Source organism: Canis lupus, chromosome 20 (assembly GCF_003254725.2).
Source record: "Canis lupus dingo isolate Sandy chromosome 20, ASM325472v2, whole genome shotgun sequence".
NCBI lineage: Eukaryota > Metazoa > Chordata > Mammalia > Carnivora > Canidae > Canis > Canis lupus.
This window is the reverse complement of record NC_064262.1, coordinates 4,323,865-4,338,480: the sequence shown is the minus strand read 5'-3', so window position 1 is coordinate 4,338,480 and position 14,616 is coordinate 4,323,865. Positions and strand designations below refer to the sequence as shown.

The 14,616-nt window shown below is 54.8% G+C and overlaps 1 protein-coding gene across 2 annotated transcripts in view; it reads left to right on the top strand.

Annotated features, from left to right (window-relative positions):
* The first annotated feature begins 865 nt into the window (after nucleotides 1-865).
* WNT7A (Wnt family member 7A) overlaps nucleotides 866-14,616 on the top strand; it is a 66,876-nt gene continuing 53,125 nt past the window's right edge. The window contains exons 1-2 of one of the 2 annotated variants that reach the window (XM_025448810.3): nucleotides 866-1,203; nucleotides 6,659-6,885. In XM_025448810.3, coding sequence (XP_025304595.1) covers nucleotides 1,133-1,203; nucleotides 6,659-6,885 — 298 coding nt within the window. In that variant the 5' untranslated portion in view covers nucleotides 866-1,132. Of the gene's footprint in view, nucleotides 1,204-2,358; nucleotides 2,492-6,658; nucleotides 6,886-14,616 lie in introns of those variants that run through there. The other variant, XM_049097710.1, reaches the window with a different exon arrangement.

The window sequence follows — 14,616 nt, the reverse complement described above, 5'->3', positions numbered from 1 at the left end:
AGTTAATGTGTGTGGGTGGGGGGTGGGTGCTGCTTCCAAGCTGGCTCCCACCCACTAGCTGGTGACTTTAGGAAAACGCCTTCGCGTCTCCGAGCCTCAGTTTCTTCGGCTGGAACGCGAGTCCAACAGCCGGCAGCTCGCCGGACTGGGGTGTACGTCACGGGGAGGGGTCTGCACCTCGGGCCCCCCGGCCCCCACCAGGTGTCGCCACGAGCGCGCGCTGAGCGGAGGCGGCTCGGGAGGCCCGCGTCTGGGTCCCGCGCGGGGCGTCCCGGCTCAGCCCGCCCCCGGCCGGCCGCCAGGAGCGCAGTCCCGAGGAGGCCGCCCCACCTGGGCGCCCACCTGCCGCAGCCCCCGCCCGCGAACCAGGGGGGAGGGAGTTTGCTGAGCCGGTTGTCCCCGCTCGCGGAAGGGGGCGCCCTCCCCCGGGGCTGGCCTCGGAACCCGGGGCGTGGGGGTCCCCGACGCCGCCTAGCCGGCACCCCCGCCAGCCCTGAGCGCCCGGCCCCGCGGGGAGCACCGGGAGGCACGGCACGCTCGGGTGCCGCCGAGCCTGGATTCCCTCGGCCCGCCGGCGGTCGCAGGCGCCAGCTCGGCCCGCAACCTGCGCGGGAGCCACCCGGGGCCCAGAGGGTCCCACAGCCCCCTGCCCGCTCGGCGCCCGGGAGCCGGGAGGGGGCGCCGCGGGAGCGCGTGGGGCAAGGCGTGCGCGCGCGCTCGGAGCTGGCGGCCGGGTCCCGCGGGCGCGGGGTGCGGGGCGGGCGCTCCGGGGAGGCGGGCGGGGGAGGGGGCGGGAGAGAGGAGGAGGGCCGGGGGCGGGGGCGGGGGCGGGGGCGGGCGGCAGCGGCGCCCCCGCACTCCCCGCGCCCCACACACTTGCACCGGCCGCTCGCGCGCAGCCCGGCGTCGCCCCGCGCCGCGCCGCGCTCGCTCCTCCCTCCCTCCTCCCGCTCCGTGGCTCCCGCGCTCCCGGCGAGGCTCGGGCGCCGAGCGCGCGGACGGGCGCACGGACAGACGGCCCCCGGGACGCTTCGGCCCGCGCCAACCGGGCGGGCTATGTTGATAGCCCCGCCGGGGCCGGCCCGCGGGATCAGCACAGCCCGGCCCGCGGCCCCGGCGCACAGCGGGGACTATGAACCGGAAAGCGCGGCGCTGCCTGGGCCACCTCTTTCTCAGCCTGGGCATGGTCTACCTCCGGATCGGGTAAGGGCCGCTCGCATCCCCCGCACGCTGTCCCGGCAAAGTTGGCTTGGCCCGGGGAGGGGGGCGGCCGGCGGCCACCAACTTGTTGGGCCCCTCGGAGAGGCGGGGTGGGCGAGGTGCGCGAGTGGTGGGCGCACAAAGGCCCCCCGCGGACGGGCGCCCCAGGGCGCGCACAGCTCTGGACGCTGGGCAGAGGTCGGGCCATCCTAAGGTTGTCTGAGTCTGGAACCCCCAGAACCAGAGACAACCAGTGTGGACGGTCCGGCTTGGGGGACTCTGAGGAGAGCCAGCTCCTGCAGAGGGTCAGTCTCTGCTGGGGACACTTCTGCCGGTCCCACGGGAGCACCGGAGCCGAGAGTCAGGACGACAGCAGCCCCCAAGGAGCTCAGCCCCCAGAGCCGGAGAGAACTCTGAACAGAGGCGCGGGCACAGCCGCTCCTGGGGACTGGGCAGTCCCCGGGTGGCAGGTGGGGCCGGTCCGTGCCACGGGAAGCAGGTACCAGAGGGAGGGACCTTCGCTGGCAAAAACAAGAACCGCTGCTCACATCCCTGGCACCACCCGATTTCCAAGAAGCCTCAGTACCCCAGAGCCCTTTCCCGGGCCACGGGGACAGTGCCTCCCAGGCCCGACGAACACACACACAAAGGTAGCACGAGAGGCGCCCCCAAACACCCAGGGAGACAAGCTCGCAGAACCAGCGCCGGAGAGAGGCGGGCCACCCCGCCCCCTAAGACTGCACGGAGTCGGCGGGCGCGCCTGCGGAGCGGCCCTCCCTGCTGCTCCCCGGCATTTCTACGGAGGTGGGGCCGGGGCGGCGCTCCGGCTGGAGAGTGGGAGGGGGCGGCTCGGGACGCGTCTTGGAGCTGCGTTTGCAGGGCCAGTCACCCTTTGTACTTAGGAGATAATGCGTGTGAAGCACGGAGGGGTGGGGGTGGGGGTGGGGGGCTTTAGGGATGGATAGAGGTTCTGGCGCTAAATTAGGGCCACCTTGGCGGGTTTCGCACAACCTGCTTTCCCACCTCCCCGCCGCCCGGCTTCGGGGAGGGGGCGGCCTGCGGGGGCTGCGGCGCGGGGGTGTGTGCGCCCGAGCCTTTGTGTTTCGCCACTACCACTCCTCCCCTTTCCCCGCCCCGCGTTCTCGGTAGCGGGCGTTTCGCAAGTTGAACCGCCGCGGCTCTAAGCAGGTGCGCGCGGAGCGGACCAGGCTGCCGCCCGCCGCGACCGCGGACCGAGAGGCGACCGCAGGCGGAGAGGCGGCTGCGGGGCCCGCGCGCTGTCTGCCTGCGGGTGTGTTTTAAGTGTTATTGATTCGTCCGCGTCTGGGTGGCTTTTCTTTTCCTCCCTGCTTTAATCTTCATCTTGGCCCGCGCCCCGCCGCCCCGCGCGCATCCAGCATCCAGGAAGCTGGTCGGGCTGATTGGCGCTGGCCGCGCGAGGCTTTATCTTCTTTTTAATTAGAATCGGGGCGGAGGGACCGGGGAAGGGAGAGGGAGAGGGAGAGGGAAAACAACAGAAAAATAACCTCCCCTGGCCGTCCCGCCCGCCAGACCTCCCGCCGGCGCGCGGAGACCTCATTGGCCCCGCGGGGGCCCAGCTGCCCCGGACGGAGGGAGGGAGCTACCGAGGGCGCTGGCCTTCAGCACCGCGGTCGCCCTTTTGGGCGGGGAGGGGTCCAGGTCAGGAAAAGGGGTTGCAAGGTGAATTTGGCCCCGGGCCCTGCTCCTCCCTGAGCCTCGGGTTATCCATCTGTAAAATGGGCATGAGGGGTAGAGTCCCAGGGCCCTTAAGAAGCCTTCCAGCTCCCCAAATGTTCCTGGTTCCTCCCTGCTCAGGGCTGAGGGCAAGGCGTCTGCAGTAATCTGTTAACGTGGATAGTTCCAGTGAATCAAGTACTATCCCCTTCCAACAATCGAATCCAGCAACAATAAAAACCACCAGAGCAGCACATTTATTGACTACCTATTAGGTGCCTGGCACCTTTTGAACACTTTCCGTGTTTTAACACGTTTAATTTTCACAGCAGCCCTGTGAAATGAAGACTAATGATCTATATCCTAATTTTTGTGATAGAAAAGCTGAAGTACACAGACAGGGGATGTAACTTGCCCAAGGCCACACAGCTAGTAGGTGAAAAAGAAGCTTGGATGGCACCCTAGGCCTGACCTTTTAGCTGCTACATTAATTGTTCCTGTGAATTTTTGACTCTAATATATTATTTTACGCTGCTGGGGTAGGAATTCCTTGGTGGTCAGCTGGATAGTCACAGGTTCCCCCTGACTTGTGGCAAAACATCTCCACTTGACCATCTTTCCATCCTGCCTCTTCTTCAAACATTCCAGCTCTAGCTGTATCAGGCTGTCTCTTGGTGGCTGAAATGAATGAATGAGCGCTCTAACAAGGCTTCTGTTTCAGATGGGTGACCCACTAGCCTCTAGATCTCAATCTCTGTGAGCCTCAATTTTCAGATATGTGAAAGGGGTATGGTAATTCCTGCCCACCGGGACTGTTTAGAAAGGCTACATATATCTCATGTTTTCAGCAACACCTGCCATCCTGCCTTGGCGTGGTAGGGATGCTGCAAAAGTTCACTGATGCATTCAGTGCCTATGGGGGAGGGGGGTCATAGGTACTTAACCTGAGTGAAATTTTGAGAGCTCCATAATTCATTCATTCATTCATTTAGTAGCCATTTAGTGACCAGGCTAATAGCACTCCTGTCCCCAAAGAGCTCATAGTCTAACGAGAAGGATAAGTGATAAACAAAGTGGGCACACAGAACCAAACATGTACATCAAAGCATTTCAGGAGACCATAAGTAATCAAGAGAATTAAGTAAACAAAACAGAGACTGTCATGCAAAGTTATGAGGGGTGGGGTGAGGAAGCAGGTTCCCTTAGCTGGGATGGTCAAGGAAGGTGTCCCTTGAAGTCACAGGAATGATGGCAAGAAGCCAAGCCTGTGAAGCTCAGGGTATGAAAGAGATTCCAGGGAAGGAGACCAGTAAGGACAAAGGGCCGGAGGCAGGAAGAGGGCTGATTTGAGGCAGAAGTAAAGGAAAAGAGGGTAGGAATGATCAATTGTGTGCTTGGAGAGGAGTGGGGTCACCCATCTCCTGCGCTGTTGATGCACAGAGCCTCGCTTTAAGAAATTCCAATTCCAGAACAACTTCCTGTAGCTGAGTCCCAGGATGGAAAGTGTGAGGCACTTTGCCCAGGGCTGGCCGTGACCTTCAATAAATGGAAGCTCTTATTATTATAACCAGAGTGAGGCATCAGGGGTGAAGTCAAAAGCTCCGGACGTGTGGACCATCTTTGTGTAAAGGGAGGGCTACCTGGTCCATCAGGGTTGCCACTGGAGCCTGTCTGGGGTTATCTTGATATTAGGAAACGGCCCCACCCTCGGCCAGATACCTAGGAGTCACGCTGACGCCTGCCTTTCCCTCGGACTCTCCCCCATCCCTCCCCCTCGACTCCACCCTTCCATCAGTCCACCCGCATGCACGTTTGGTCGCTCCATCTACAGCCACTGCCTGCTGCTGCCAAGGCCAAGCCCGCACCCCCTCTTGCCCATACCATTCTCTCTGCTCCTGCTCTGGCACCCCGCATGCCTCTCTCCCTCCCAGAGGGGCTGGACGGATGGGATCCTGTCACTTTCCTGCTCACAGTGCTTCCCGATGCACCTGAGAACATTCTAGCCCTCTACCAGATTCTCTCCTCAGACCCCTTCCCCGAGCTCTGCACCAGCTTCTGTGGGTTCTTTCTGTTCCTCGGTGATCCTGAGCTTGTTCCCCTCCCAGAACTTTGCATTTGCGGTTCCCTCTGCCTGGATTACTCTTCCCCAGACCTTCCCTTGGCTGGTTCCTGGCCATTCAGGCCCTGCTGCACTGCGCCTCCCCAGGGAGGCCGTCCTTGACCACCCCGCTAAAGCGGCCCCTCTCTCGGCCCTCCAAGCCCACCCTCTTCATTTACTTCCCTCACAGTGCCGAAGGCTGTCCGAAACAGTCTGTTTGATTCATTTGTGAAATGGGGGTAGTCTCCCTCCACATAGATCCAGGAGAGCAGGCCCTTGACTCTCTCCCGGCATGGTGCCTGGCACGTGATAGGTGTCCAACATGTATCTGCGCAGAGAATAATTTAGGAAGATAGAAACCGTATGAATAGGGACACCTGGGCGGCTCAGCTGGCTGAGCGTCTGACCTCAGCTCAGGTCATGATCCCAGAGCCCCGCTTTGTGTGTTGTGTGTTGGCCTCTCTGCTCACGAGGGAGACTGCTTCTCTCTCTCCCTCTGCCACTTCCCTGCTTGTGCTTGGGCACTCTCTCTCTCTCTGTCAAATAAATAAACAACAACAAAAAAGAAACAGTATGAATAGTCATAGGCATTTTCTAGACGGGTCATGCCTGGAGTGGGGTACACATGCTCCATTGGCATGCAGAAAGAAAATACTAAACCTTCTATTTACAATTACTTTTGAAAGATTTTGTTTGTAATACAACATATACGTACATACCAGGAAGTATATAGGACGTGTACAAGCAGTTGCATTTTTTTAAAGATTTTATTTATTTATTCATGAGAGACACACAGAGAGAGAGAGAGTCAGAGACATGCAGAGGGAAAAGCAGGCACCATGCAGGGAGCCTGACGTGGGACTCGATCCTGGGACCCCAGGATCATGTCCTGGGCCGAAGGCAGGTGCTAAACCACTGAGCCACCCAGGGATCCCCAGCAGTTTTTGTTTTTTTTTTAAATGTGTACCCACAACCTCTCAGGGCAACTGCTGAATGAAACTTTGTACTTCTCATCCCCTTGCTTGCCTTTGCAGTTTTACCACATTGGCACAATTCCTAAACAATATTGGCTGTTATTTTGCATTATCTTATCTTATTTTATTTATTTATTCATATGACAGAGTGAGAGAGAGCACAAGCAGGGAGCGTGGCAGGCAGAGGGAGAGGGAGAAGCAGGATCCTCACTGAGCAGGGAGTCTGCTGCAGGGCTGGGGGCTACATCCCAGGATCCTGCGATCGTGACCTGAGCCAAAGGCGAACTCTTAACCTAACCTGCTGAGCCACCCAGTTGAGCCTAGTTTGCATGATTTTAAATTCCACCTCAATTGAACCCTAACCATAAGTAGGAGGGCAACTTGCTTTGTGTACAACATTGTATTTGTGACATTTGTCATCTTTGTGTGGGTGTGTGTTTGTATCTTAAAGGGAAATCAAGCCTCACTGGTATTGAATATGCATGCTACACAAGTACCGATATGGAATAAAAAAATGAATAAATGTGGGTTTGGGGTGCAGTATCAAAAAAGTTGGGAGACCTCTGCTGGGAGCAGTGGGTGAGGGGTGGGAGGAGTGGAAGCAGCAACACCTGGCGCTCTGGGAGGGCCTGGAGGCCATGCCCCCACCTCGCTGGCCTAACGCTCCGTTTCTCTGTGTCCCCTGCTCCAGTGGCTTCTCCTCCGTGGTAGCTCTGGGCGCGAGCATCATCTGTAACAAGATCCCGGGCCTGGCTCCCAGACAGCGGGCGATATGCCAGAGCCGCCCCGACGCCATCATCGTCATAGGAGAAGGCTCGCAAATGGGCCTCGACGAGTGTCAGTTTCAGTTCCGCAACGGCCGCTGGAACTGCTCAGCCCTGGGGGAGCGCACCGTCTTCGGGAAGGAGCTCAAAGTGGGTATGTGCTCACCCAGATGACCTACGCAAGGGCTTCGCGGCCATGGGCCACCCGAGTACCCTCGGGAGCCCCCTGGGAGCCTGTCACCTGCCCCAGCAGCCGTGCTCCCGAGGATGGGATCTGCAGGTGCCACGACTTGAGTCGGGTCTCCCGGTGGGTGAGGGTCAGCTCTCAAATTCAAATCCAGATCACTCCAACCACGTATGGCAAAGTTGAAAACCAGCAACCAGTGGCCTAAGTGCTAACCGGCCGGGACGGCGCTGATGTTTCTTAAATCGAAGCCCAATTTAAAAAAAAAAAAGAAAAAAAAGCATAAGTTTTTCAGCTAAAAGAATGAATTTCTGTCTTATTTTAAAAAAATCTGGCAGATCTACTGATAACTTACCATGGGCATACATGGTCATGATGGGGTCAAGCTGAGACTGCAGCTTCCTTTAAATGGAGCCATTGCCACAGCCCACCACTCCCTATGACCACCATGTCCCCTTATGTGACTCCCCAGGCCACTGTGGGCATTTGAATTTGCAACCCCTGTTTGGTGGGAATGTGTACTGCTCAGCCATGCGTACATGGGCATGCGAGTGTGTGTGCACACACACAGATACACATATACACAGACTTGCACAAAGTGTCAGGTCACACTTTTGGTTTTTCAAAGCAATTGTGAGGAAAACCTGGTAGAAGGGGGGGTTGTTGGTCATTGGGATATTTGTGGAGAAGGCCACGCTGTGTGTCTTGCTTGTGTGTGTCTGGACTAGGGGCCCAGGATCTCTGCAGGCTTGCTGCCAAGCTGTGAACTTCCCTGAAAGTAAGTCCACCTCAGGCCTCTTTGAGCTAGAGTGGTTCTTAAAAGCACCCCGAGTTCTCTCTCTCCCTTGGCCCCAACATCAGTAAATTCAGTGGATATTGAAAATATTCTCCCCAAATCCAGCCATTTCTCCACGACCTTCCTTCCTCCTCGTCGGGTCCCACAGCTGGCACCTCTGGGGTCCCTGGCACCCGCATCAATCCTGCTGCCCTCTGGCTATTCTGCAGACCTTCCTGTAGGCAGTGTCCTCCTTTGTAAGTGAAAATCAGATTGTGTCATTTCCCTGCTTTAAATTCCATGAGGCTCCCTCTCATTTTAATTTTTTTAAAAGATTTATTTAGTCATGAAAGGCACACACACAGACACACACACACACACACACAGAGAGAGAGAGAGAGAGAGAGAGAGAGAGAGAGAGAATGGCACAGGCAGAGGGAGAAGCAGGCTCCATGCAGGGAGCCCGACGTGGGACTCGATCCCGGGTCTCCAGGATCACACCCTGGGCTGAAGGCAGCGCTAAACCGCTGAGCCACAGGGCTGCCCTCCCTCTCATTTTAAAACACTGCTGACCTCTGCCCATGTCTGTTTCCATCTTCCCCCGCCCCCTTGCCCACCCAGGCTGGTCCTTTTTCCCAAACACATCACTCCTGCTCTGGGGCCCCCGCACCGCACATTCCTTCTGCCTCACATCCTTTATCACAGCCAGCACCCCAGAGCCCGTTCTCTGAGCGCATCTCTCCCTCCTAGCCTCTGGGCCTCCCAGGGCCTCCCTTGATCACTGATGTCTAAAGACCCCTCTCCTGGTACACCTGTGTAGCTCAGTGGTTGAGCGTCTGCCTTCAGCTCAGGGTGTGATCCGGGGTCTGGGGATTTAGTCCACATCGGGCTCCCCACAGGGACCCTGCTTCTCCCTCTGCCTGTATCTCTGCCTCTCTCTGTGTCTCTCATGGATAAATAAATAAAGCTTAAAAGAAGTCCCCTCTCCCCACGAAGCTCCAGCCCATCAGCCAAGCACTTGGCACTGTGATTCATTCCTCACCCCTTGGGAATGCCAGCTCCATGGGGGCCAGGGCTCCCTTGTCACATTCGCCACTGGGTTTCCTTCCTCCTTCTTGGAAGGAAGAACAGTGTCATGTCAGTCCTGAGCAGGTCTTGTTTTGTCCCCATCTTCTGTAGGCACCTGCTTACTCATGCCCAAGGGAGCCAGATGCCAGCTTCATGGTCAGGTTGGCAGGGGGGTGTGGCAGCCTCCTCTTACAGAGCCTCTCTTTCCACGCGTGCCCTTTCTGACATCTTCATGGTTAGAATTTTGCCCTGCGCCACCTGCCCTTCCTTCTCCCTCTTACCAACCTCAAGCTGACTTTGCAGGTGGAAAACAGGGGTCCAGAGAGGGGGCGGGGCTGCCCTGGCTCACACCAGGAGGTGGTGTCACACTGGGAGTCCAGTGTAGGTCCCTGAAATCTCTGTCTGGGGGGGCCTTTGTTGGCACCTATAGTTTTTCTGCCTTCTCCTGCTCACATCCCCAGTACCCTGTTCCTGGAACGCAGGCCTGGGCTCTGGCACTATTTTAAACTTGTGTTTTGCTGATGTATGAGATGTTACAGATGAGGAAACAATCTCCGAAGGGACTAGTCCTAGGTCAATGAAGAGTGAGTGACAGAGTCTTCCAGGACTCGGTTCATGCCACCACAGGCTGCAGCCTTGGAAGAAGCAGCCCATAGCCTGGCATTGTAATAGAGCATGCTGGGGTACAGCAGAGGGCTGTGTTTACGGGAGCTCCTGCTGTCCAGCAGCCCTCCCAGCTGACCAGAGTTGTAGAATTGAGGGAATCCAATGCACGTTGAGTGGCCTCAGGGAATCCAAGCAAAAAGAGGAGCTCAAGAAAACCCAGGGCATGGCAGTGCTAGGGCAACAAGTCCAAGGGCCTGGAAGTGAGTGGGAGCCAGGGCTGGGAGGCATGTGGCGTAAGTCTGAACAGTTTGAATTTCTGGGTGGTGGGAGCAGTTAGAAAATTTTGAGCACGGGCATAGCTGCCAAAGTAAGGTCATACTGTATGAAATAGCCACTATTCAATGATTTTTGGCCTCCAAAAATGGCAACAGCGCATATGATTCAGCCTAATAGCAATTCTGGAAGATTCATTAAAGGGTGGCTATAACACTCATTCATTTATTATGTCATTTATTAACTCATATATTCACCAAATATTTATTGAGTGCCCAGCATGGCTGGAGGCTGCCGTTCCAGCCTGTTTGGTCAAGGAAGGCCTCTGGATTCATGAGGGAATAAGCCATGGGCATGTTTGGGGAATGGTGTGCGGGGCAAAGAGGATGGATGTACAAAGGCCCCCAGGCAGGAACGTGTTTGAGGTCCAGTGAGTGGGCTAGTGTAGCTGGAGTATATCAAGCAGGTGGAGGAGGAAGTCTCAGAGGCCAGAGAAGGAGCCAGGAGGGGGACAGCATGACATCTTCTGGCAAAGTCAAGGGTTGGGGTTTTCCTCCAGAGAATGGACAGCAAGGGAATGGCAGATCTGGCTTTGGATTTAGCAGCATTGCTCTAGGTGCTGGGAATGGAATGAACTGTGGAGGGGCCAGGATAGGAATTAGAGTCTGGTCCAGTCTTCCAGGCAGGAGGTGATCCTGGCTACGGCCTAAGTGATGGCAGTGGAGTTCTGCTTTGGAAATGAGTTGTAAAGGATGGAGGGAGCTGATGACCCGAAGGCCACTTAGGAAGAAGTTACCCTGGGCCTGGAACCTGAAAGGTGGTGGCAATAGAGAGAGGAAGAGGAGGCCCAGGTGAGACCCCCAGGGGCTAAGAAGTTACTTCCCCTCTGAGCCTTGCTTTCCTCATGTATAAACATATCCTACTTGAGGACACCAAGAAGCAAGCCTCAGATTTTGGCTTTCTGGCCTCTTCCCCAGTGCTCTTGCCCTTAAGGGATTGCCTCTTCCTGGGTGAGGCTCGGGCTGCCTTGTGGGTGAGGCATCAAGAGTGTAGTCTTTGACTTTGGGAGTTTTGGCCACCAAGGCCACACTCTGGATGGCGGGGAAACATCACCTCCCCCCACTACCTTCCTACTTCTACTTACATCATTGGCCAGAACTCAGTCACATAACCACATCTAGCTGCAAGGGAGTCTGGGAAACATAGTCTTTTCTTCTCAGAGTAGCTCTGAGATAAGCTCAGGGTCTGTGACAAGAGGAAGGGGAAAGTTGACATTGGGGTGGGCAACTACCCCCGGCATAGTATTCATCTTATGCTGAGACCTAAAGGCTCACCTTCCTCTGTCTCCTCTGCCTCTGCTCTGGTCTCCAGCTCTGTGTTTTACGGCTCTGTTTCCCCTCCTGAATAGCTCTCAGGAGCTGTTTTACTGTATAGCTCTCAGGAGAAGGCCATGGGCATGTACCAGACAAAGCCCTCTTGGATGCTAGAAACTACAACCCAGTTGAAGCCCCCTCAGGCAAAAAGGTGAATTTGTGTCTGTTTGAGTCACTGCAAAGTCAGGGATGGTACTGACTTTTGGAATGGTTTGGATCAGAGGTGGTGTTGGCTTCTGCCAACCCCAGAATGCCTCTTGGGGTAGCAAGATGGCTCTTACAGTGCCAGAACCACAACTTCCAGGTTCTAGATTTGCAAGAGAGAGCATTAGCCTTTCTCTGGTGACACCTACAGAAGTCCTACAGTTCACCCTGGGTGGATTAGCCAACAGGGCTTGACTTTGGGTCATGTGTCCATCCCAAACCAATCACAGTGGCCAAGGGCAGTGCTTTTGTTGGCCAGGCCTAGGAGCCCCACCTAGACCATCTCTCAGGGGACAGGGACTGTTCATGAGTCTATAAGCCAGCCCGGGGCTTCTGTAACAAACAACCACGGGCTGGGCAGCTTAGACAAAGATGCTTCTTTTCTCACTGCTCTGGAGGCCGGAAGCCCAAGATCAAGGTGTTAGCAGGTTTGATTTCTTCTGAGGCCCTCTCCTTGCCCTACAGATGGCCACTTTCTTACTGTGTCCTCACATGATCTTTCCCCTGTGGACATGCTCTTCATGTCTCTGTGTGCTCATCTCCTCTGCTTATAAGGACACCGGTCTGACTGGGTTAGGACCCACCGTAATGGCCTCATTTCAACTCAACCCCTGCTTTGAAGGTCATACCTCTGAATACACACTGTCCTTTGTCATATTCTGTAACACTGGGGGTTAGAGCTGCAACATATGAAGGGGATGGGAGACACAAGTCAGCCCATAACAATGAGCAACCAGAAAGTGGAATGGTCTGTGCTTTAGGGAAAGGCCAATAGGATGTAGTGGGTGCTCAGAGGTGAGACTCCAAGGTGGGAGAAGTGGACTGGACAGTGAAGATAGCCCTTGATCTGGGTTTTAAGGGGTAGGAAGAATTTCACCAGTGAATGGGATCCCTGGCAGAGGGAATCATGGGGCAAAGACATGGATGTTGGATTGCTAAGAGGATCTTGAACAGGAGTCTGCAGCCTCAGGAGGCAGGGGGTCAGTAGCCTCAGATGATATTGCAGGCCAGCTCTCCAGGGCTCTTAAATGCCAGGGGTTATCGGAATGAGGTATGTGGCTCCATATCAAATTTATCAGGTTCTACCCAGTGTGGCCCTTGGGGGCTTAAGAAGGCATTCACCTCCCCTTCAGCCTTTTCCTTTCCTTAAATAACTCCGTGAACTCCCCTTGAATCTGCCACCCAACACAACTAGAACTGAGAATGGGTAATTTATACTTGCTGTAGCCATCCCTTGTGCACCCCCTGCCTCTCCCTCCCAAGCCACACTGTCTCTATCCTGAGTCTTGGGTTTCCCATTCCTTGCTTGTTTATGTTTGTTGTATCATAGCGATATAGTCCCCAGAAGTAAATTATTTGGTTTTAGTTGTATTTAATTTTATAAAGAAAAGACATCATGCTATATGCAATCTTTTGGATTTACTATTGTCACTTACTAGTAAAAAAAAAAAAAAAAAACAAAACCATCTACAGTATTCCTTCAGCTGTTGTTGATTCCTTTTGGCTGTGGTAATAGACTCCAGTCTATACTCCTGTGCTTTTAGTTAGGGGGCATCTGGGTCACCTTTAAGCATTTGGTGTCACATTGCCACCATCGGCCTCTTTGAGCATGTCTCCTGGCACCCATGTGCGTGTGTTTCTCTTGAGTGTATACAGAGGAGTGAATTGATGGCCACAGGGTATGAATGTCAACCTGATTTCTGCAGTGATTGTGCCAAGTGCCCGCCAGCAGAATTGATTGACAGCTTCTCCAATACTTGGGATTATCCAGATTTCATACCTAGGGAACAGGTATAAAATGCCTTCTTACTGTTGTCTTGATTTCCCCTGAGAAATAATTTGGGGGAACCCTCTTCCTTTATGTATTGGCTGTGCATGTTTACTCTTTTGTGAGTTGCCTGTTCATGCTTTTTGCCCATTTTTCCATCCAGTTGTATGTTCTTCCCTCAGGTTTGGCCATCGTGATTATAGTACTGAGTCATGGTGCAGGGGAGCAAGGCTGGACCAGGCAGGCCCCAGGGATGGTGGCCCAAGTGGGGCTTCACTCTCCTGTCCTTTGTCTTTTCACCGAGGATCCATAGCAGCCAGGCACTGCGACAGCCCTTCCTCCTGTATGGCTTCATCCATCCCTGCAAAAGGTGGTCTGTCTACCTCCATCTCAGGCTCTGAGTGAGGCAGAGGCTGACCAAAGTCAACTAGCTGTTTTGTGGTAGAGCTGAGATGGGCAGTGCCAAGTTCCCTGCTGCTGGGAGATTCTTCTGTTTTGTGAGCCTGCCAGATTTCAGATTCTCTAAGCTGACATGTATTTGAGAACCTTATCTTGTTGGTAGACCATGTGGCAGCCAAGTGAGAATTCATAGGAAAGTCACACAGCTAGGTTTCCATCCCAGTCCCATCACTAGGACTCTGAGAGAGTACCTCACCTTTCCTATCTCAGTCTGCTCATCTGCAGAATGGGGGAGTCCCATGATCCACCTTGCCAGGTGACAACATTGTGAGGGATATAAGACCCTGGCACCTGTAGATTAAGTCCATCAGAAATCATCCCTTTACCCCTCCCAGGAGGCTCACATGCCCATCTCAGATGAAGATGAGCTCAAGGAATTGAGGATGCATGCACTAGATTTTATTCTCAGAGCAGTAGAGTGGGCAGATGTAGAGAAGAATGGGGAGAAGCTATTGATGCAATTGCTAATCTAAGCTCACCATTTGGACTCTACCTATGAAATGAATCTGCCTGTCAGTCTACTTCTCACACCTCTGTCACCACCTTCTGGTTCAAAACCTCCATCTTTAGAGAGTTGTTGCCCAGACAGCTCCATCAGCCCCTCATGTACCCCCGCCTCCAACCACACAGCCATCCAGCATAGCATCTTCTCAGCATTGCTCTGATCATGGCATCCCCCTGTGTAAAACCCTGTAGTGGTTTCTTGTTCCTCTGGGAATCAAATATGGACAGGGCCCCTGGTCCTTTACAGACCTTGGTGACCTGCACCCAGACTCCATCTCCACTCCATCTTCGTCTCATTTCCACCACAGCTCCTTGCCTTTCTTTTGACCCTCAAGCATGCTCTCTCCCCGGACGCTCTTCTGCCCTTCCATTCCTGGCTTACATGTCACCTTCCTAGAGAAGCCTTCATGACACCCCTGTGTAGCATAGACCACCTGTCCCTGTCTGCTCTTTACCTTGCTGGATTTTTCATATCACGTCACTACCTGGGGACAGATTCTCTATTTGCTCATTTGTGCAGCACTGTATGAGAGTTCAGCCCTGAGGCCACCTGCTTGGTTCTTTTCCTGTCTTCCCCACTTACTAGCTATGGACCTTGACCAAACAGCAATGATAATAGCATCTGTTCCATAGGTTGTGTCCCATAGGTTGAGATCATTTATTCCCCATCA